At 57.7% G+C, this 20,813-nt stretch overlaps 2 protein-coding genes across 5 annotated transcripts in view; one reads left to right on the top strand and one right to left on the bottom strand.

The window, feature by feature from the left end:
* The window catches only part of PRODH (proline dehydrogenase 1), a 19,019-nt gene extending 7,253 nt beyond the window's left edge, over positions 1–11,766 (top strand). Inside the window, exons 3-14 of one of the 3 annotated variants that reach the window (XM_067699842.1) lie at positions 706–740; positions 1,102–1,251; positions 3,068–3,132; positions 3,332–3,448; positions 3,870–3,949; positions 4,487–4,568; positions 5,650–5,742; positions 5,831–5,977; positions 6,486–6,661; positions 7,258–7,356; positions 11,058–11,116; positions 11,226–11,766. In XM_067699842.1, the coding sequence (XP_067555943.1) occupies positions 706–740; positions 1,102–1,251; positions 3,068–3,132; positions 3,332–3,448; positions 3,870–3,949; positions 4,487–4,568; positions 5,650–5,742; positions 5,831–5,977; positions 6,486–6,661; positions 7,258–7,356; positions 11,058–11,116; positions 11,226–11,413 (1,291 nt within the window). In that variant the 3' untranslated portion in view covers positions 11,414–11,766. Of the gene's footprint in view, positions 1–705; positions 741–1,101; positions 1,252–3,067; positions 3,133–3,331; positions 3,449–3,869; positions 3,950–4,486; positions 4,569–5,649; positions 5,743–5,830; positions 5,978–6,485; positions 6,662–7,257; positions 7,357–11,057 lie in introns of all 3 variants that reach the window. The other 2 variants (XM_067699841.1, XM_067699843.1) reach the window with 2 other exon arrangements.
* Positions 10,465–20,813, bottom strand: DGCR6L (DiGeorge syndrome critical region gene 6 like). 2 transcript variants are annotated; one of them, XR_010933158.1, is made up of 6 exons: positions 20,638–20,813; positions 20,391–20,551; positions 17,572–17,713; positions 14,341–14,441; positions 13,334–13,474; positions 10,465–12,802 (listed from the first exon to the last, which is right to left on the bottom strand). XR_010933158.1 is itself a non-coding variant. In XM_067699844.1 (5 exons), exons 1-5 carry the CDS (start codon positions 20,745–20,747, stop codon positions 12,719–12,721), a joined length of 597 nt encoding a protein of 198 aa, XP_067555945.1. In that variant the 5' UTR covers positions 20,748–20,803; the 3' UTR covers positions 10,465–12,718. The 2 variants fall into 2 exon arrangements, 1 of the variants encoding a protein (XP_067555945.1); XM_067699844.1 differs by lacking the exon at positions 17,572–17,713 and having other exon boundaries at positions 20,638–20,803.

Below are 20,813 nucleotides of genomic sequence, written 5' to 3'. Positions count from 1 at the left end.
TGGTGGGTGCCATGTCATGCCTCCACCTCAGTGGGCCACAGCTGCAGGGCGGCCTGCGTTGGGCCTTACAGGTGCCCTCTCTGTCCTGTCCTCATGAGGACTGGGTATATTCAGGTATGATGGCCAGGGGAGGCCAGGGGAGGGTTTGCATTAAAAAAATAAATTGTGGTTGCTGGTTTGAAAATAACCCTGAGGAGCGCGGGTGGAGGTGGGGCCGGCTGTGGGCAGAGGGCAGAGCAAGGGGACCCGCTCCTTGGCTCTGGGGATAAGGAAGCTGGTGGTTTCCCTCTCTCCACCATCCTCAGCCCTGACTGGCCCGCGCCCCGCCTTTTCCTCACAGGAAGGAGTACCCCATGGCTAGCCGGCCTCAAGGACCTACCCACACCCTGGGCTGTGTATTGCTTTATTTCCTCCTCACCCAGTGTAGGGAGGCGGCCTCACCCAGGGGGAGACCCAGGTTCCTCCGGAGCAGGGCTTGTAGGCTGCCAGGCTCAGAGAAGGTGACCCCGGAGGCTGGGGGCGGGTGGGGTGGCATGAGTCACTCTTACCTGGCCAGGTGACCCTGCCTTCCTCTTCAACCCTCCTGGGTCAGGGTCAGGGCTCAGCCTCTACTTCCTCCCACCTGTGCCTCCTCAGTGGGACGCGTTTGTCACTTGTACCTGAGGTGGCGTGACCGCGACCCTCTCCCTCTCTTCCCTCCTGCAGGTCCTGTACCTCAGCATCGGAGAGGGACGGCCATGGTGAGTGGGAGGCAGCCATTCAGGAACGAGCCCGCTCCCCACCTGCACACACCCCCGGCTCCTCCCCGTGTCCCTGGGCACCCAGGCCGTCATTATGAGTGGCTGACACATCCTTACGGCCCACCTGGGGGGCCGGTGCACTCGGCCCTCGGTGGGTCTGGGCTTTGCCTTCCTGCCCTGGGTTTGCCACATGACTAGGGTGACCCAAGGAGAAGGAAGAGTGGGCGCCAGGATGGGCGGGTTTGGGGAGCAGCACAGGCAGGGGGCCGTGGGCTCGGGGTGGGATGGGGCTGGCGCTGGTGGCGGGATGCGGGCTTGGGGGTGTGGGGAGGTGGCTCAGGCCGGATGCCCACCTCTCCAGGCACCAGGAAGAGGGAGAAGCAGTTCCAGGCCCACCGGGCATTCGGAGACCGCAGGGATGGCGTTGTCAGCACCCGCACCTACTTCTACGCCAGCGAGGCCAAGTGTGACAGCCACATGGAGACGTTCCTGCGCTGCATCGAGGCTTCAGGTGGGGTCCTGCTTGTCGCTGGCCTGCCACCCGCCAGGCCCAGCCTGGGCTCACCTCCACTCGAGGAGATGCTGGTGTGGGAACACAAGGCCGGGCCTGGAGTGTTTGCTCAGGGCTCCGTTCCCATCTCTGTGGCCTCGGTCCTGAGGGTGACCTGGGCTCACACCTGAGTCCAGCCCCTTCCTGAGGAGCCTGGCTGCCTACAGGAGGGCGCCTCCCCTCTCCTGGGTACCAGGTGTCCAGATGTGGGCCTGTCAGCGGGCCAAGTGGCCCCCAGTCCCAGGCAGGGGCTTGACTCTTGTCACATGACCCCTGGCTCTGCCGAGGGCCACACCATTCCGGTAGCTGGTGCCACGTCCTCTTTAACAGAGAATTCTTCCCCGCGTGGCCTCTGGGTGGGAACACCTGCTACGGAGGTGAGTTAAGCCGCGAGGTCACAGAGCCCTCAGCGTCCATCAGGTCCCCAGCAGCCCTCCTGTTAGTAGGTCCCACACCTTCTGAACACTTTAAGGAGTGGGAGTGAGCAACGCCCAGAGGCAGCCTCCTAGGAGCAGCGCTGGGCACCCCGGGCGGTCAGGCAGACACCCGGCTGCCCAGTGTCCAGTGCCAGGGGCGTCTTCTTGGTTCCCTGCCCACTCTGTCTGGGGGCAGACAGACGGGGAGGGCCCCACAGAAGCAAAGATATGTGTCGTGGGCTTCCGGAAGCCAGAGGAGAGAATGGCGGTGGTGGTTGAGTGCCTCCTGCCTCCAGCTTGTGCTCTGCTGGGCGTGTCTGTGTTCGGTGAACCCCTAGGGGCAGCCCCGGGTGCCGAGGGTATTGGAGAGGAAACAGGCAGGGATTGAGTGGGCAGGCATCACCAGCTCCTTTGCCCACTGCATTCCTGGACCCACGTGGCAAACTCAAACCCTGCTGAGTCACCAGTTCCCACCTGCATGGTGGGGCATCTGGAGCAGCCGAGTGTAGGGTGTTTGCGGGCTGCGTAGGGTCGTTGTTCTTCTGCCATGGGTGGTCAGCCAGCCCAGGCGTCTGGGTCCTCGGTGGGCTCTCCCCTCCTGTTGCCACGCCCCTCGGCCTGAGATTGCCAGGCAGCCACCAGAGCTGCTTCTGACGGCCAGGCAGCCTGCCCGGGAAGCATGGCCACTGTGGGCCTGCTTGGGCCTGGTGGGCAAGGGAGGAAAGATGCGCGGGTGCCACTGCACCGTCTCATCGGGTGGCTGGATTGTTCGTGCTCTGGGGGGGTCTCAGGGCCCAGGTGCAAGGTAGACCCAGTACCATGTGTTGTAGGTAACTAATAGGAAGAACGGCCACCGCCTGCCTCCTGAAGTCTGTCATATGTGGATGAGAAGTATCCTAACTCTTTTTTTCTTTTTTTTTTTCTTTTTCTCTTTTTGGCTCCGTTGGGTCTTCGTTGCTGCATGCGGGCTTTCTCTAGTTGCAGCGAGCAGGGGCTGCTCGTTGTTGCGGTGCGCAGGCTTCTCATTGCAGTGGCTTCTCTTGTTGCGGAGCACGGGCTCTAGGCGCGCGGGCTTCAGTAGTTGTGGCACACGGGCTCAGTAGTTGTGGCTTGCGGGCTCTAGAGTGCAGGCTCAGTAGTTGTGGCGCACGGGCCAAAGTTGCTCTGCGGCATGTGGGATCTTCCCGGACCAGGGCTTGAACCTGCATCCCTTGCACTGGCAGGCGGATTCTTAACCACTGTGCCACCAGGACGTCCCAAGAAGTGTCCTAACTCTTGAGTGGCACAGATTCCGGGCGCAGGCTCAGGGTCCCCCCCCCACACCCCCCAGCACTGACGGCTCTTCCTGCGGCTTCTCATAGGTGGTGCCAGCGAGGATGGCTTCTCAGCCATTAAGCTCACTGCACTGGGGAGACCCCAGTTTCTGGTAAGTGTCAAAACCTTCCACCCACAGGGAGTTTGTAAGAACTTGGGGCTGCCGTGAGCGTTAAGTGAAAGCTCGTGTGCTGGTGCCTTGGCCCTGGGAGCCAGGCACACGGGTGGCATGGGGTGGCTCGGGCTACGTGGGGGTCCTGGGAGGGGGCTGGATGTGCACCTGGGATGGCAGCTCAGGCCCGCATCCGCAGCTGCAGTTCTCAGATGTGCTGACCAAGTGGAGACGGTTCTTCCACCAAATGGCCGCAGAGCAGGGCAAGGCCGGGCTGGCTGCCGTGGACACGAAGCTGGAGGTGGCTGCACTGCAGGTGAGGCCGCCGCTCCGTGGTGGGTGTGAGAAGGTGGGCCAGGGAGGAGCCCTGCCCAGAAGGCATTGGCCAGGCAGTGTCCGAGGTGGGTTCCCAGGGCCTGCTGCCCAGCCCCCAGCTGCTGGGTCGGTGGGGAGGGAATCTGAGCAGAGATGGAGGATGTGCTGGGTGGGAGGCTTGGAGCGGGGCTGGCCCTGCCAGTAGCCGAGCTCTGTGGACCTGCAGGGATGGGCAGGTGTGGGGGGGTGGGCAGCGGGGAGAGACTATCTCTGGAGCAGAAACCCAAGGCAGAAGTGTAGCCAGTCTCAGTACTGGCATAATAAAGTCAGCCTAGCATCACAGGCCAGCAGGCAGGGGCAGGAGATGTTCGTGAGCAGGCCTGGGAGATGGCAGTGGGACCAACACCCTCTTGCTTCTGAAGGAAAGCGTGGTGAAGATGGGCATCGCGTCCCGGATGGAGATTGAGAACTGGTTCACTGTGGAGACCCTTGGCGTGTCTGGGTAAGAGTAGCCCCCAGGCTGAGATTTCGGGAGCAGCTGCCCTGGTTCTGGCTTAGCCCCAACGCCTTCCTCCAATCCTGGTCGCCCTCTTCCAGGGCATGGGCCCCCTTGAACCCTAGGGCTTCTTACAGAATTATTTGGGCTGTGGAGTGAGGGTGCCACACCCAGCCGTCCCAGGACCCATCTGGCAGGCGGGTGAAGGGTGAGGGCAGCTGAGATCCCGGAGGGTCCCAAGCCTCATTGTGAGGAGCTGGGGGCTGGTGGCAGTGTGCCGTCCCCTCCTGCCTGGTCTCCCGTGTCCAGCTCTTCCGCGAGCCTGATGTGGCCTGGGTGGTCTCGGCCCTCATGTAAGAATATTCATGTTTTGGTTTCTGTTTTTTAAACAGAGGACCATGTTTACATTTTACCAGTCTTTCAAAACTGAGCACTGAGGCAGGTTCTGTGGGGTTGGGTTTGGGGGTGCTCCTGCAGGGAGGGGGCTGGTTTGGGGCCGTGGTGAGGCCGTGTGTCCACATGCTGACGCACCTTCTCCCACAGCACCCTGGACCTGCTGGACTGGGGCAGCCTCATTGACAGCAGGACCGAGCTCTCCAGGCACCTGGTGGTCCCCAACATGCAGGTGACGCTGTGCACGTCTGTGCCCCCCACCTCACCGTTCTCGCAGGGTCGTCACGGAGGGTCCCCGCTCACACCGCCAGGGCTTCCTCAGAGTGGCGCTGGGTCCCCAGGATGAGTGTCCCCACAAGCCAGGCGGAAGCTGTTACCTATTCTAGTCGAGCCTCAGGAGACCCACACCGTCCCTTCTGCCCAGTGTTGTTTGTTAAAAGGGAGTCGCTGTTGTTTGTTAAAAGGGACTGGCCTGTGTTAGGGGGAGAAAAATGAGACTCCACCTGCCCCTGGGAGGGTGATCGGGCATTTGTGGCCGTGCTTGAACGCACCACTGAGCTGGGATGGGAGGAAGCAGCAGAGGTGCCTTGGGAAACACCGCACAGACGCTGCCTTTAACAAGCTCCAGCCTGGCGATGGAGGGCCCAGGAGGGGTGTGCCTGAGGCCTCGCCGGGAGTGCCCTGGGCAGTGTTAGTGGGCAAGCGGGGCGAGCAGAGGGTCCCCCGTGCTTCACGGACCTGCAGGGTGGGTGCCTACTGCTGACCTGCCCAGCGCCCTGAGTGCCACCATCTGGGGCCGATGCCTCCGTCCCCCTGTTGCATGTCAGTCTGTGATGTGTGGCCAGCCAAGTCTGCCTGTAGGCACAGTTCTTCTTCCATGTCCTCTGCCTGCTAGGGGCTGAGTCTTTCCAGGTGATTGGGTGGGTCAAGGGTCACTTCCTGAACTTTGCACAGGAACAGAAGGGGGACCCATCGTGAGGATCCTGTGCAGGCCGTGGGAGCCGACTCCTTGGGTGCAGGCTTGACCTGGGGCAGCCAGCCCTGTGAGGAAGGGTGTGCTGGTGGGCAGCGCGGTTATGGGACGCTGTGTGGCCGGCGGGACCCTGGACAGGACACTGACCTTAATGCACAAACAGGGTGGCAGGTGGAGAAGGGGGCGCGGGGATGAGGCCCACTGGTCCCGGGTACCAGGCACTGGGTATCGGTAGGCCCTGCACCAGGGGCGAGAGGCTGCCCACGGGAGTGGGGGGAGCGCTGGCCTCGAGAGCCCAGGTCTGGAGCCGTGCCGTGGCCTGACTGCGCTGCCCCCTCAGACAGGACAGCTGGAGCCTCTGCTGTCGCGGTTCACTGAGGAGGAGGAACGGCAGATGACGAGGATGCTGCAGAGGATGGACGTCCTGGCCAAGGTCGAGGACCCTGGGATGTGCCGGGGTGGGGGGGCACCCGTGTCACCCGGGCCCCAGACAGACCCTCTCTCCCCGCTGTGCCCCTCAGAAAGCCAGCGAGGTGGGCGTGCGGCTGATGGTGGATGCCGAGCAGACCTACTTCCAGCCGGCCATCAGCCGCCTGACACTGGAGATGCAGCGCAGGTTCAATGTGGAGAGGCCACTCATCTTCAACACGTACCAGTGCTACCTCAAGGTGCGCCCAGCGTCTGCTGTGGGGAGACAGGCCCCCAGGACCAGCTGCCAGCGGACCCGTCCCCTGGGCCTCAGACCCCAGACAGGGTGCTGAAGGAGCTTTTGGAGTCCATGTAACGTGCCTTAATCGCCAGATTTCGAGTGACTGTTTACTCCCGCCCTTTTTAGCTTGGTTCCCTCTAAGGGTCTGATGAAGGCTCTGGGCCCCTCCCCAGCCTCGTGCGTGTGCCTCAGGGACCCTTGAGCACAAACTCTGGCGGCTGCTCAGGGACCAGCCAGGTGTTTGGAGGACTCAGGGTAGGGTGGGTGTAGGGGCTGCGGGGACAAGGGGAAGTGGGTGCGTGGGGTCCAGGCAGGTGCTGACAGCCCCCAAGTCACCACAGCTGCTGGCCCCAGTGCCCCTGCTGACTACACACTGGGGGGCACCCAGGCCCCAGGGAGGCCCTATGGGACGCAGGCTGGAGGGGGGCCCATCCTGGTCATCCTCAACTTTCGGCTCTGGCCCACAGGACACCTACGACAATGTCACCCTGGATGTGGAGCTGGCTCGCCGAGAGGGCTGGTGTTTCGGGGCCAAGCTGGTGCGTGGTGCATACATGGCCCAGGAACGTGCCCGCGCCCTGGAGATTGGGTATGAGGACCCTATCAACCCCACCTATGAGGCCACCAACGCCATGTACCACAGGTGCGCTGCCCTCTTTGGCTCCTGGAGCCTCAGAGCTTCCCGGGGGGGTGGGAGGAGAAATCGGGAAGGGGCTGGAGCTGACCCGACGTGACCCTGTCCAACGTGGGAGCAACCCGGGGGTCAGAACCAATACCTCCTCTGCCTTTGTTTTACTTTTTCCAAAACCATTAAGGTTTTCTTTTTTTTAATATAAAAGTCTACTTACTGAACTGCCTGGGTTGATAAAGATGAAAGCTGTACCCCGGCAACCCTCCCCAAATGGCACAAGGCCTGTTTGCTTTTTTTTTTTTTTTTTTGTGGTATGCGGGCCTCTCACTGTTGTGGCCTGTCCTGTTGTGGAGCACAGGCTCCGGACGCGCGGGCTCAGCGGCCATGGCTCACGGGCCTAGCTGCTCTGCGGCACGTAGGATCCTCCCGGACCGGGGCACGAACCCGCGTCCCCTGCATCGGCAGGCGGACTCCCAACCACTGCGCCACCAGGGAAGCCCCTGTTTGCTTTTTAATTCCACGCCAGGATCGTCTACTGTTTTGCACCTGCTTCTGCCTCTGCCCCTGCAGGGGCTGTGCAGGCCTGACTCACGCGTCACCCTCCCCAGGTGCCTCAACTACGTCCTGGAGGAGCTGAAGCACAACGCCGGGGCTGCAGTGATGGTGGCCTCGCACAATGAGGACACCGTGCGCTTCACGCTGTGCAGGTTGGCCCCACCCCCTTCCCGCTGGGCGCTCCTGGTGGGCAGGAAGCGTGGGCAGGCAGTGGGTTTTGGGGGGACATCTGTGGAACGAGCTGAAGTGGCGGCTTTAGGGCCCCCAGACCCCCTGAGGCTGGCTGGGCGTTGTGCTGCAGTAGCCAAAAGGCTGTTTGCAGTTACTTGGGTTTTTAACATTAATACCAGACTTACTAAAGTTTCAAATTAAAAAATAAATTTCATTAGGTGAAATTTAAATGTGAAATGTTGGAGCCCTCAGATGTGTTGCCTCATTTATAAACAATTTCTCAACACTTTAAACTGTTTAGAATTTAAGATAGTCTGTTTTCTCTTTAAATGCCTGTCCCATGGAGCATCCTTATAAGTCAGTTATAGGAATGAGGTGAAATAAATATACATTTTTTTCTTTTGGCCGTGTTCTGGGATTTCCCCGACCAGGGATCAAACCCAGGCCCCAGGCAGTGAAAGCGCCTAGTCCTAATCACTGGACTGCCAGGGAATTTCCAATCACCACGTTCTTTTATCTCATATCTTAACCCAAACTGGACCACAGCAGGGGTCCTAGCTCCCCCCCCCGCCCCCCACCCCCCGCCACAGGAAGCTGGGCGGGCAGTGGCCTTGCTGGCCCTTGCCTTCCCCAGGAGCAAGGCAGGGGCCCCCCTCCTACAGTGGGCACCCCAAGCCCAAGGCTTGGGCCGAGTAGTGAAGGTGCAGGGCGTGCACCCAGAGGCACTTGCAGGCTCTGCCTGGAGGGTGACTCTGGTCGTCTTAAACCATTCATTAATGTCGTGCTTGTCCTTCTCATGCTGGGGCTGCTTTTTCATGGTGTGAAACTGCAACTAAAGGCCACGATTTCTAATGCTCTGCATTTGCAGCTGCTTGGTTGTGAACAGGAGCGCTGAGGCCAGCAGGGCTGCCAGGTGGAGGTCAGACTGTGTCCAGGCTCCCTCTGGAGTCCTGCTAGGCTGGGGTCAGGCTGTTTCCTTGCTGGTGGTTGGCTCTGACTGGCGTCCTAGCCGGGTGGACTGTTTCGCTTTCTTCCCTCCATCCCTGGGGCCTCCTTGGACGCCCCATCCTACCCCTGGACGTGGGATGGCCAGGGACACCTTTTGTGCTTGGGGAAGATTAGTTTTGGTTTCTTTTTTTTTTTTTTTTTAATTTATTTTTAAAATTTTTGGCTGTGTGCGTTGGGTCTTCGGTGCTGCGTGCAGGCTTTCTCTAGTTGCAGCGAGTGGGAGCTATTCTTCGTTGCAGTGCACGGGCTTCTCACTGCGGTGGCTTCTCTTGTTGTGGAGCATAGGCTCTAGGCGTGCGGGCTCAGTAGTTACGGCGCACGGGCTTAGTTGCTCAGCGGCATGTGGGGTCTTCCTGGACCAGGGCTCGAACCTGTGTCCCCTGCATTGGCAGGCAGATTCTTAACCATTGCATCACCAGGGAAACCCCAGTTCTGGCTTCTTTGACTTTTGAAGGAACACAGGGCTGAGTTGAAAATTTTAAAAGCTGGCTCTCACTTAGGCTTAAAAGTACAATTCTGTGATGGAACTGTGATCAGAAGTGGTCCGTGCGGCACCAGGGTGCACCCCAAGACGATGTGCACAGAGAGGCCCTGGCTCCTGCCTGGCAGTGCCGACCTCCTGAGGTTTCCATCACCATCTCAGCAGCCTGTGGTTGCCCCGTTTTAGGTTTTTGTCACAGGCTAGTCCACTCAGCCTGACTAGGCGAGGACAGTGAAACGTCTAAAGGTATAACCTGCCCTCAGAAGGGCTTCCTTTCACCTGATTTCTGGATCTTGCCACTGGGAGCATGTGTGGCCTCCCCATCTTGGCTGCGGTGGCCTCCTGCCCTAGACACGGCTCCCGCCATGCTGAGTGCCAGCTGAGCGCTTGCCCGTCTCACAGGCTCCGCGGCCCACGCCAGGCCAAGGTCCTGTGCACCTGCTTCAGGGGCCACAGAGCCTTGAACACCTTGGGCTGGTCTTCCCAGGGGCAGCAGTGTGGGCCTCTGATGCCACACATTAGAGACGTCAGTCAGATTAGCTTTGGCTGAGTTAACAAACCAACCCAAAATTCAGACGCCTGAACACAGTATGTTCTGTGAGCCAGCAGTGTGGGCTGGGCTCTGCTTCGGGCTGCTTCTGCTGGCCTTGCCTGGGGCCTATCCTGCATCCGTGGTCACATGGTGTCTGGTTGGCCCTAAATGGCCTCATTTGTGGCTGGGACAGCAAAGCGCACTGTCCTACAGGCCAGCTTAGGCTTCTCCACAGGTGGTCTCAGACTACCAGAAGCCCTGGAGGGGGCAAGCCTCTGCCCATGTCACATTTGCTATCGTTCTGTTGGCTAAAGGAAGTCATGCTCAGCCCAGATATTGCCGTCCAGATGGAGAGAACCTCTTTCTGTGCTGGGCAAAGCTACAGTCACATGGCAGCAGGCATGGACACTGGCAGGGAAGGGGCAGCAGCAGGGGAGGAGTCAGTTTTTGCAGGACGCCACATGAGTGTTCCCACCACCATCAGGCAGCAACACAGTGGCAGCCCTGCTCTCACGGGGGACAGAGACATGTAAGCTGGGCAACACTGGGCAACACTGTGCAGACTGGGGCCCCAACCTTGGAGCCTAGCCCTGGGGGAAGGAGAGAAACGGTCTGGGATGCCCCTCACGTGGAGGCCCAGGGTAAGAGGCGCTAAGTGCTCTGGAAGCCTGGGGTGGGGTCCTGAGACAGTGAGAAGGGAGGGGGGCTCCAAGGGCAGGGATGGGGACCAGCAGGCCCAGCCTGTAGCCTGGGTGAGTGTGAGGACCCAGGTGGAACACGCCCCTGTGGGGTGGAAGGATGGGGGCAGGCTATAGACTGCTGGTGCTGATAGGCTGAGTCTGTATCTGCACGTGCAGGAAGCCAGAGGTAAAAACGTGGGAATCATTAATGCACAGATATTTCAAACCCTGGGAATTTTTTAAAGATCCTACGAGGGGAGGTGTGAGGATAGGAGAGGGTGTGGACAGATTTGGGGGCCCCCACCTCAACGTCTGAGTAGCACTAATAGAAATTCGAGCCACATCTATTAACCCCAAATGTTTCATAGCCACGTTAAAAAAAATGAAGTTAATTTTGATATACATTTTAATTAACCCCACATATCTAAAATAGTACCATTTAAACATGTTTTCAGAAAAACAGTGAGATATTTTACATTCAGTTTTCACACTGTCTTCAAAAGCCCATATGTTTGACACTTGCAGTGCACCTCAATTCAGACCACCCGCCTTCCAAAGGCTCAGTTGCCACCAGTACCTGGTGACTGCCTTACGGACAGGGCAGGCAGCAAGGGGAGGATGAGAAGCTGGAGGTGGGGTCGCAGGGCTGGAAACAGAGGCAACGTTACTCTGAGGGGTTTGAGAACGGGATGGTGGGAGGGCTGAGAGCTTCCCAGGCCACACCAAGGGCTGGCCACTGGGTGAATCTGCCTTGCTGGGTCATAGTGGGTAGCAGGGAAGGGGCCATCGGGGAGCAAGCACAGCAAGAGGGAGGCTGGCTGGGGAAGGGGGGCACTTGGTGGCCTTGGGTTGAGGCAGCGGCAGCAGCAGCAGGGAAGAGGCCTGGTCTATGCAGGAGACAGCCTATGCCCACGCCCTACCCTGTGGGTGGGGATCTGGGGGTGGAGGGAGGGTCTTATCCACCACCCTGCCTGTTCACAGGATGGAGGAACTGGGCCTGCACCCCGCCGATTGCCAGGTGTACTTTGGACAGCTTCTGGGTATGTGCGACCAGATAAGCTTCCCGCTAGGTGAGCTGGGCTTCCGGTGGGGGGGGCGGGGGGCAGGGGCGGAGGTGCTGGGACTCACCGCCTCCACCCCTGTGTGCAGGACAGGCAGGCTACCCCGTGTACAAGTACGTGCCTTACGGCCCTGTGATGGAGGTGCTGCCCTACCTGTCCCGCCGAGCCCTAGAGAACAGCGGAGTCATGAAGGGTGCCCAGAGGGAGTGGCAGCTGCTTTGGCAGGAGCTCAAGCGGAGGCTCCGCACGGGCAGCCTCTTCCACCGCCCGGCCTAGTGCTGTGGCTGCGTCCCAACGCATCCTCACCTGGGCTGCGACCACCCAGGGCTACAGCCCGACCCCAACCTCACACACAACACCTTTTACATCCCAAACTGTGAGACCCCGCTGGCCCCTGCCCGTGGGCACCCAGGTGCGGGCTATTTCCGTTACCTGCCAGAGCTGCTGGGAACTGTCAGAAACCGCCCTCCAGTGAGCGAGCATGGCTGCATCTCTGCCCACCCCCACGACCTTGGGCCTGAAGAACCACCTACTGCAGGGTTCAACCCATGGGCCCTGAGCCCCACAGGTGGGCAGTGGCTGGCTGGGAAAGGTGGCCTGTCAATAAACCACTGTTTCTGCAGCTAAGAGCCTTTGACTCCAGGCCCACGATGTTCTTCCCTGCAGAGCCCTCATGTGCAGTCAGTGGCAGAGGGAGTGGCTCCGATGGCCCGAGAAGCCTCATGCTCAGCCTCTCCTGTGTCACGCGCCCCCGGCACACCTTGGGCAGGGTGGACCCACCAACACCTGCCTTCAAGCTGTATTGCAGACCCAGCCGCGCAGGGCACTGGATACCCTCACCTCCAACCCCACAGCTGGGGCTCAGACCAATGCAGACAGCGCACTCCCCAGAGTGGGCTTGGTGCTTCCCCATCCTCAGTCTCTTCCTCCCTCAGACCCTTCCTGCTGCTCTGTGCCCTTCACCCCAGCGGCCCCAGTGACCCACACCAGGCTCTGGCTGCTCTGACCGCCCCACAGAGCAGACTGGATGTGGCCCTAGTGCCCTCAGACTTGCCCCAGGGAGGGGCCTCTGTGACATGGGGGTGGGGCCATCTTCTGCTGATTCCCCTGTAGGCCACGGAGCCCACAGGCAAGGGCCCTAGCTAGGCCCTGGTCACGACAGGCACCACAGAGCTGTCATGCAAGCCACGTGCAGGCCATGCTGAGGTGTCTTTATTTCTCGGGGTCACATGCAGCTCATGAGCCTTTCCTACTCGGGGGCTGCACCTGCCAAGGGAGGGGCCGAAAGCAGAACACATCGGAAGCCTGGGGCAGACAGCCGGAAGGCTGGGCCCACTCTTCCCTTTACCTTCCCACCCTAGCTTTGGATAAAAAAGCCCAGGTGAAGGTGGGTGGCAGACGCAGCCCAGGTCCACCTAGCTTCTCCTCACGGGGTGCCCCTCCTGCAAGCAGCTGGGAGGGTGGTGGCCAGACTTCAGAAGATGAGCGCCACTCAGCTTTCTGCTGCCTTTGGTGACTGTGGAACAGGGTCGTCTTCCCAGCCAAGATGGGCAGCGGGTCACTGGCAAGAACCCTGCCTGCTCATAGTGCCGCCTTCCCCACCTGGCAGCCCCTCTGCTGCAGCTTCCGGATGAGTTCCAATAGGTTCATCTGTAGCGTCAGCTCCTGGGATGCAGAGGGGCCACTGTGAGGTCCCCTTTAGCCCTGGCAAAGGCCCCAGGAAGCAGCCTCCTTTACCCAAGGACCCAGGGCAGATACCAGGACCTAGAGAGCACCAGGCTTGAGCCCATGGGGCTGACTTCCAGTGAAGCCTGGCTACCGCCTGCCAGAAAGGGGCAGGTGTTGGGACTCCACCTGTGGCAGGGCCTGCAGTTGCCCTGGCTTGGCATAAGTGGAGGTGTGTGCAGGGATGTAGGGGAACTGCACACGAGGCCCTGTAGGGCATAGCGCACCCGGGGAAGGTGGGCAATGCCCTGTAGTCACGTGGCTTACCCTCCTGTGGCGGAGGCAGTGTGACCAGCCTCCATGCTGAGCACAACGCAGAAACCCTTCCTGGAGCCTCCCTAACTCACCATGTCCCCTGTGTCCACACACCCTGGGCCTGGGCTCCCAGCGACCAGCTAAAACCCCATATGGAATCTAGCCTTGGGGACCAACATCCCCTGGGCTGTGCCGGGGCAGGCCTGTGCCACTGACCTGCGGGTTGGTGGTCACATAGAAGCCGGCGACCCCTGCCTTCTCCAGTGTGCTCTGCTGGTCCGCCACCTTCCGGTCCAGCTCCAGGACAATCTTCTGGTCCATCGCCCGCTGCTCCTCACGGATCCGGTGCTCCACCGCCTGCCACGGTGAAGGCAGCTCAGGGGCTCAGCCTCCTGCCCATCAGTGCCTCACACACACATTCCTGGCCTGTCACCTCCTCTGGCCCCTCCCCACCTCCCAGTGGATCCAGCTCCCAGACTATGGATGGATCCCGTACTGCACCCAGGTCCGTCCCTCCTTAGCCACACAGAACCCTGCAGAGGGGCTCAGATGACCTGCCCCAAATGCCCTTCCTCCAGCACCTCCTGTCAGGTGTCCTCCCTTTGCTGTGCCAGGCCTCGCCCAGCCCTGACAGCTCGGGACCACCATGAGCTGGCCAGATGCTGGCTCCACCTCTGCTGACTGTCAAGCTGGCCACCATCTCTGGGCCTTTGCGTATGTTTCCTCCCCACTGGAGCTGCGGCCAAGCCCGGCTCAGCACCTCCTCCCTGCATGCCCTGGCTTGGGGCTGCCTTGGGACCCTGCACACGCCTCCACATGCACCCCACCACTGGTGGCTTCTTGGTTATGGGTGGGCCTCTGCGTTGTTCCCAGGCAACGTGGGAGCAGGACTTGCTGGCTCCATCATCCCACCACTGCCCTCATCCCCAAGGCCATGGGGCACAATGGCCCCCACTCACACCTGCCCTGTACAGGCCCAGCCCATTAGGAGCTGCTGTCTCGAGGAGCAGGAGGAGGGGAGTGGGGGGATCACACACTCTCCATCCACTCCAAGCACACCCCAACCCCCGACAGTGAAGAGCCACATGTGGGCACATGGAGCCTTCGCGGCCCACCCCAGGCTGAGGCCCAGGCTGGCCAGTGGCTCCCAAGCCACCCGGAGCCCCTCCTCTACGGCCCTCTCAGCAGAGCTCAGGTGGTGCCCACCCTGCCCACACCCCTACCTCTAGCTCGCGCTGCTGGGCCGCCTGGAGCACAGGCAGGTTGTGGGGCCGGCAGGCCTGCTGGGCTTCCTGGTGTTTCTGCCGCAGCGCCTGCCTGAGCACTGGAAGGGGACGAGACCAGAGGGGTTATCAGCAGGTGGCAGAGGGGTAAGGAGGGGGCCTGCTCCAGCTGTCCCACCACCACAGGGAAGCAGGGCAGAGGCGTGGACGTGAGGGAGGCCTGCACTGGGAGCTGGGTGGAGCTCTGGACACCCAGCCCCCAGCCCACTCAGGCGGGCCCTCACCCAGGGTACGGCCCTTCTCCAGCAGCAGGGCTCCAGGGCACTAGAGAAGGGTGAGGCCAAGTGTATGGTTATGGGGGTGGAGCCAGGGCTGCAGCCTGAGCTCAGAGAATTGTGGATAGGGAGGGAGGAGACTGCGGTCTAGAGGTTTCTAGGCTCAGATGCTGGCTACAGGCCAGGAGTCCAGCGTGACCTGCCATCATCCAAGGGACATCCACTGAGACATCCAAAAGACCACCCAGGCAAAGGCCTGGGAAAGGAGGACGAGGAGAGTGGCCTCTGCCCTGGGGTGTGGCAGTCACTCCCCCTCAGTGCTGCCCTTGGTGGTGGTGAGGGGTGCAGAGCCACCCTGTACCCTATCCACAGCTCCTAGAGGGAGTACAGACCCTGAGCACAGACCCTGAGGGGCCCAAGGATGTGATGAAATAAAATTCATATTTTAAGTTAAGACACGCAACATTTAAATAAAATTTTTTCTCTGCTCATTTGAGCCGCCTCCTTTCCCTCCACTGAACATTGTGCATCTGCATTAAGCATGAACCAGACTCCCCAATGGCAGAAATACCTGCTCAACCACAAAGATCAATTTTTCTCCTTCTGGTGCCAGCCATGTAACTCCTTAGGAGGTAACATTCCTTTCTCAGTCCTGTAAGGGGTCATGATGACCCACCACTGGCCTTGTACGTGCAGATGTCTTTGGTGGACTTTATGGACAAGGCCACAATATCATTTCCCTTAAAGACAGCGATTGGTGCAGAACAGACTGGTCAGACGACCTGGGGAGACACTGGGCTGGAGTTCTCAGCTTAAATATTTACTGATGACCTTATTAATGTCACTAGCTATATTTCTGCCTATTTTACAAGATTATTGTTTCTTTAATGACCAAATGTGTGGCTGAGCCTCCAATAAAGATAATGATGACTATAAGACCTGAAACAACTGACCAAATATATAGTTCTGTAAGATCAAGGATTGTAATAGTGTAGCTCTAGATGTGGGAAGAAGCAACAACAGGGCAATAACAGACTAGTAGGACAGGCAGCCCGGAGGCCTTGGGCTACTGTTAGTTAATGGGGTCTAGTCTGGTAACAGCACATTGAGTGGCCTATCAAGGAAATCCTCGCCTGACCTGGGAATGAGCATTCCTAACACCGTGGGACAAATTGGTCATGAAATGCCTCCCAAACCTTGGTCGAAATTAAGACTGAAAGAGGGGCTTCCCTGGTGGCGCAGTAGTTGAGAATCTGCCTGCCAATGCAGGGGACACGGGTTCGAGCCCTGGTCTGGGAAGATCCCACATGCCGCGGAGCAACTAGGCCCGTGAGCCACAGCTACTGAGCGTGCGTGTCTGGAGCTTGTGCTCCGCAACAAGAGAGGCCACGACAGTGAGAGGCCCGCGCACCGCGATGAAGAGTGGCCCCCGCTCGCCGCAACTAGAGAAAGCCCTCGCACAGAAACGAAGACCCAACAGAGCCAAAAATAAATTAATTAACTGTAAAAAAAGAATAAAGTAACACTGATTTAAAAAAAAAAAGACTGAAAGAGAAGGGACTGTAACAGAGAGAATGTTGCCCAACACCCAGTTCTACAAGAATCAAGTCATTAACCACTGCAGTCGCTGACCTACCTGAAAGGAATTCAGGGTGAAGATCGGGATGAGGCACTTTGTGCTCTGGGAAAACTGGCAGAACTGGCCCTCAGACACTTGGATATTTTCAGGAGAAAATTTTATGAATACAGTTTGTTGCATCTTCCCATACTTAGAAATGCACTAAAACCATTAACTAAGCTATCTGTTCCTCGTGAATAGCAGTAACCTTCTACCAAGCTGCATGCTTGGTTACATGTACCCCTTCACCAAAATCACATATATACTGGCCTCCCTCCTCACCTCTTTGGAACAGTCCTCAGAGCTTTCGGAAAGACTGTTTCCAGGTTAGAATCCTCAGGTTGGATCGACTATAATTTTCCATTTCTTTCTTAGATTGACTATTGATTAATTTTTCAATAGATGGCATGAGCCGGCAGAGGCCATGTGCCAGGGAGTCTGTGTTGCTCCAAGAGGGGCCACCACGACCACCAAGGAAAGCTTCCACAGTCCCCACTAATTGTACAGGACTGGACAGAAGAGAAAGGTAGCATGGGATGGAAAGAAACCAATCACAAAACAGAACACTCAACACTATGCAGCCAAAATCCTAGACTAGTAAGTGTCAAGTGGCCAGATCTCCCCTGTGAGGAGGGGTCCCGGCTATAAGACACAAGGCCACCACTCGGTCCTCGGCAGAGACCTCACGTTACAGCCCTTCTCTGGAGGACCCCTGAGGTTCCCCAATCTCCTGTTTCTTCGCAGTGCGTGCACATCTCGACTATGGCATTTATCACACTAAGTGAGTCTGAAGCTGAGGGCCACCCTCAAGACATTTCCATAAACAAAGAGATGAGAAAGACACTCCCCAGTTAACATTTACAACGTGTGGAGGCAGGAAGCAAGAAAACAGATAAATGCAGGGAAATGTCATCTTCACCCCATTTATCAACGTCGCTACAAATCTCAGGTCAACTTCCAGATTCCACAGGGCAAGCAACCAGAGGCAAAAAGAGAGCTGCACCCACTGCCCGGGCGGGGGCCTGGCCTTTGCAATGACCAAGGAAAGCAATGGCAGCCAACCACCACCTGCTAAGTCAGAGGAAGGAAAAGCAGAAAGTCACAGGCACTTTCCCGCTGCTGACAGCACAAAACCTTCCAAAGGACAAGAAGCGAAGTGTCTGAAGAGTTATCAAAACTCCCCACTAAAAGGAACCAGGGCTCCATGGAGACATGGCTTTTTCCCTTGCTGCCCCCTCTCCCTTTAAAAAAATTATTCTGAGCGCCTGATTTGCTCCCTGAGCTACTAAGCTCTGAAGATAAACAAAAATCACCAAAACGAGAGCAAATACTACTTACTGACAGCCTGCATTTGGCACAGACCCAGTCAAAGGCAGGAGGAGTGGGAAAGTTTTACGGTGGCAAAGGGGAAAGGTCCATCCTGATGGAAGGTTGTTGGTGTGGGGAAGCTGGAAGCAGGCCGTCAGAAGAGGGGCTGAGGCTGAGAAAGAACAAGAAAAGATGAGCCTGAACACCTTCCTGTACCAGAAAGCAAGAAGTGCTCCAAGAATGAGGGGGACACATCAAAAGGACACAGGAGCCAGCCCACTGTTCTTCCACTGGCCAAATGTGGCATGATTTGAGCGTTAAAAGGCATCAGCTATGTACTTTGGATTTGTGAGTATGCATCTCATTCCTCAATAACAATGTGTACAGGGACTTCCCTGGTGGCGCAGTGGTTAAGAATCTGCCTGCCAATGCAGGGGATACAGGTTTGATCCCTGGTCTGGGAAGATCCCACATGCCGCGGAGCAATGAAGCTCGTGCGCCACAACTACTGAGCCTGTGCTCTAGAGCCCACGAACCACAACTACTAAGCCCTCGTGCCACAACTACTGAAGCTCGCGCACCTAGAGCCCGTGCTCTACAACGAGAAGCCACCACAATGAGAAGCAAAGGCACCACAACGAAGAGCAGCCCCAGCTCACTGCAGCTAGAGAAAGCCCGTGCCCAGCAACGAAGACCCAACGCAGCCAAAAATAAATAAATAAAATATAATTATATTAAAAAAACATGTACAAAGACAACCATCCAAACATTTAGGGAAGAAGTATTACCAATTATACACAAATTCTTCTGGAAAACCAAAGAGAACACTTCCCAACTCATCCTGTGAAGCGAGTATCACCCTGATACTCAAACCAGACAAAAATGTTACAAGAGAACTACAGGCCAATGTCCATCACTAGCATAGAAGTAAAAATTCTTAAGATTTTAGCAAATCAAACCAACACAGACAAAAATAATAGTTCATCATGACTGAGTAAGGTTTATCCCAGGAATGCGGTTTATCCCAGGAATTTAAAAAATCAATGTAATTCACCGTCGTAACCAAAAAGCCACTTGATCATCTCAATAGATGCAGAAAAAAGATTTGACAAATCCCAACATCCATTCCTGATAGAAACACACTAATCCTGGGGCAGATGTCTATCATCTGCCCCCACAGGAAAGGGACCTCACATCACTAGGAGGAATTTTTGCCACAAACGCTTAATGTGTGTATCGTCATGTTGTTCAGTTTACAGAAAACACAGAAAGTGGAGGAAGAGGTAAAATGTCAACACGAGGAGGCAATCCAACAGATCCACAGTGGGGACGTTCTAAGGCAGAATACCCTGGACTCTTCAAAAAGTCAGCGCCACAATAAATGTTGGGAACTGTTTCAGAAGCAGAGACCAAAGTAACCAATGGCAATGCATGACCACACACTGGATCCTTATAAAGGGACTGACAATTTGAGACAAGTTTCGGTATGTGACCGTGGACTCAATGTCAGAACACACCCTGGAATGATTCATTTCTATCCATTGTGGTTACAGAGGAGAGCGTTCTTGTTCTAGATCGCTGGTTCTCAGTACTGGACCAAGGCTGACCCCCAAGGATGTCTGGAGACATTTCTGGCTGTCATTATTGGGGGAAGGTGCCACTATAATCTAGTAGTTAGAAGCCAAGGATGCTTTTAAACATTCAGCAAAGAACCATTAAGACTTGTCCAAGGACTGGCGCAGTGGTTAAGAATCCACCTGCCAAAGCAGGGGACATGGGTTCAAGCCCTGGTCCGGGAAGATCCCGCATGCCGCGGCGCCCGTGCACCACAACTACTGAGCCTGTGCTCTAGAGCCTGCGAGCCACAAGTACTGAGCCCGCGTGCCACAACTACTGAAGCCCGTGCGCCTAGAGCCCACGCTCCACAAGAGAAGCCACCGCAATGAGAAGCCCGCGCACTGCAACGAAGACCCAATGCAGCCAAAAATAAATAAATAAAGAAGAAGGAAAAAAAAAACCTGTCCAGCCACAAATGCTAACAGCGCTGCTGTTGAAAACCCTGGTCTAGAGGAATGCTGAGGACCCCTGGTGAAGCCCTGTGGTGTTGCACATACTTACGGACACAAAGAACTTTGTCAAAACTTCAGTTACTGAGTGTAGCTGGAGAACGTATAAGTATTCATTATATTATACTTCCAACTTTTCTAAATACTTAACCTTTTTCAAATAAATAAAAAGTTGGGAAAAAATAAAATAAGAAAGGTGGGAAATCTGAGGGGGCGGGAAGAGCTGACCAGCATACCTCGCAGGAAGGGGCTCCGGAGGCCCCTCCCATTCCCAGTAGGGATGCCTGGGAGGGGCCAGGGCTCCCAAGGCTTTGGCCAAACGCGTGGCTCAAGTGGAAAAGTTTTTGGATTCTGGAGGGTGCCTCAGGGATCAGTGCAAGGGAACTTGATGCGCTGCGGAAAGGAAACTGACACTAAAGGGCGCTGCAGAGCTGTCAACACTGCGGGGCATCACTGCGGGCGGCCAACCGCCAACACCAGACCTGCCAGTGGGCTGACCAAGCACAGAGGCCTTGGGCCATCCTGCCTGGAAGGGGAGTGAGGGCACGCGGGAGCGCGAGCAGGGAGTTTCTGGATGTCCTGCGAAAATATGACTTTGCAACTGACAAAGTAAAACCGACTTGACCCATTTGTCATCAATGGCCCCGCGCCCTCAATCCGGTCAATTTCAAGGGCTTCTTTCGAACGGTATCCGCGGAAGGCCTCCGCCCGCAGAGACCGGAACTGCCCGGGCAGGCCGAGCTCTCGCGCGGGGAGCTGGGTCGTCCCGTCGCCCCCGCGCACCTCGGTGCTCGTTCTGCAGCCGCAGGCGCTGGTTGTACAGGCTCTTCTCGGTGAGGTGCTGGATGTCCAGCAGCCCCTGCACGATCTCGAAGACGGTGCCGTCGAGGAGCGCCAGGGCCAGGTCACTGAGCGTGGTGTAGGACAGGCGCTGCTGGAAGGAGCTGCGGGAGGAGGGCGCGGTGAGCGGGGCGGGGCCGAGCCGCCTGTCCGCGGCCCCGCCCACCCCGCGTGCCCCGAGGCCGCGCACCTGGGCAGCTCCTTGACCAGGCCCTGCAGTGCCGACAGCAACTGGTAGTGCCGCTCCTGCTGCCGGGCTCCGTCCACTGCCTCCTCCAAGGCGCCGGAGTACCGCTCCATGGCGCCCGCACCCCGCCAGCCGCCGCCGAAGCGACGCGCGCCTCTACGTCAGTCCACAGCGCGGCG

Source organism: Pseudorca crassidens, chromosome 12 (assembly GCF_039906515.1).
Source record: "Pseudorca crassidens isolate mPseCra1 chromosome 12, mPseCra1.hap1, whole genome shotgun sequence".
Taxonomy (NCBI): domain Eukaryota; kingdom Metazoa; phylum Chordata; class Mammalia; order Artiodactyla; family Delphinidae; genus Pseudorca; species Pseudorca crassidens.
The sequence above is the reverse complement of the archived record's forward strand: the minus strand, read 5'-3'. Positions and strand labels throughout refer to the sequence as shown.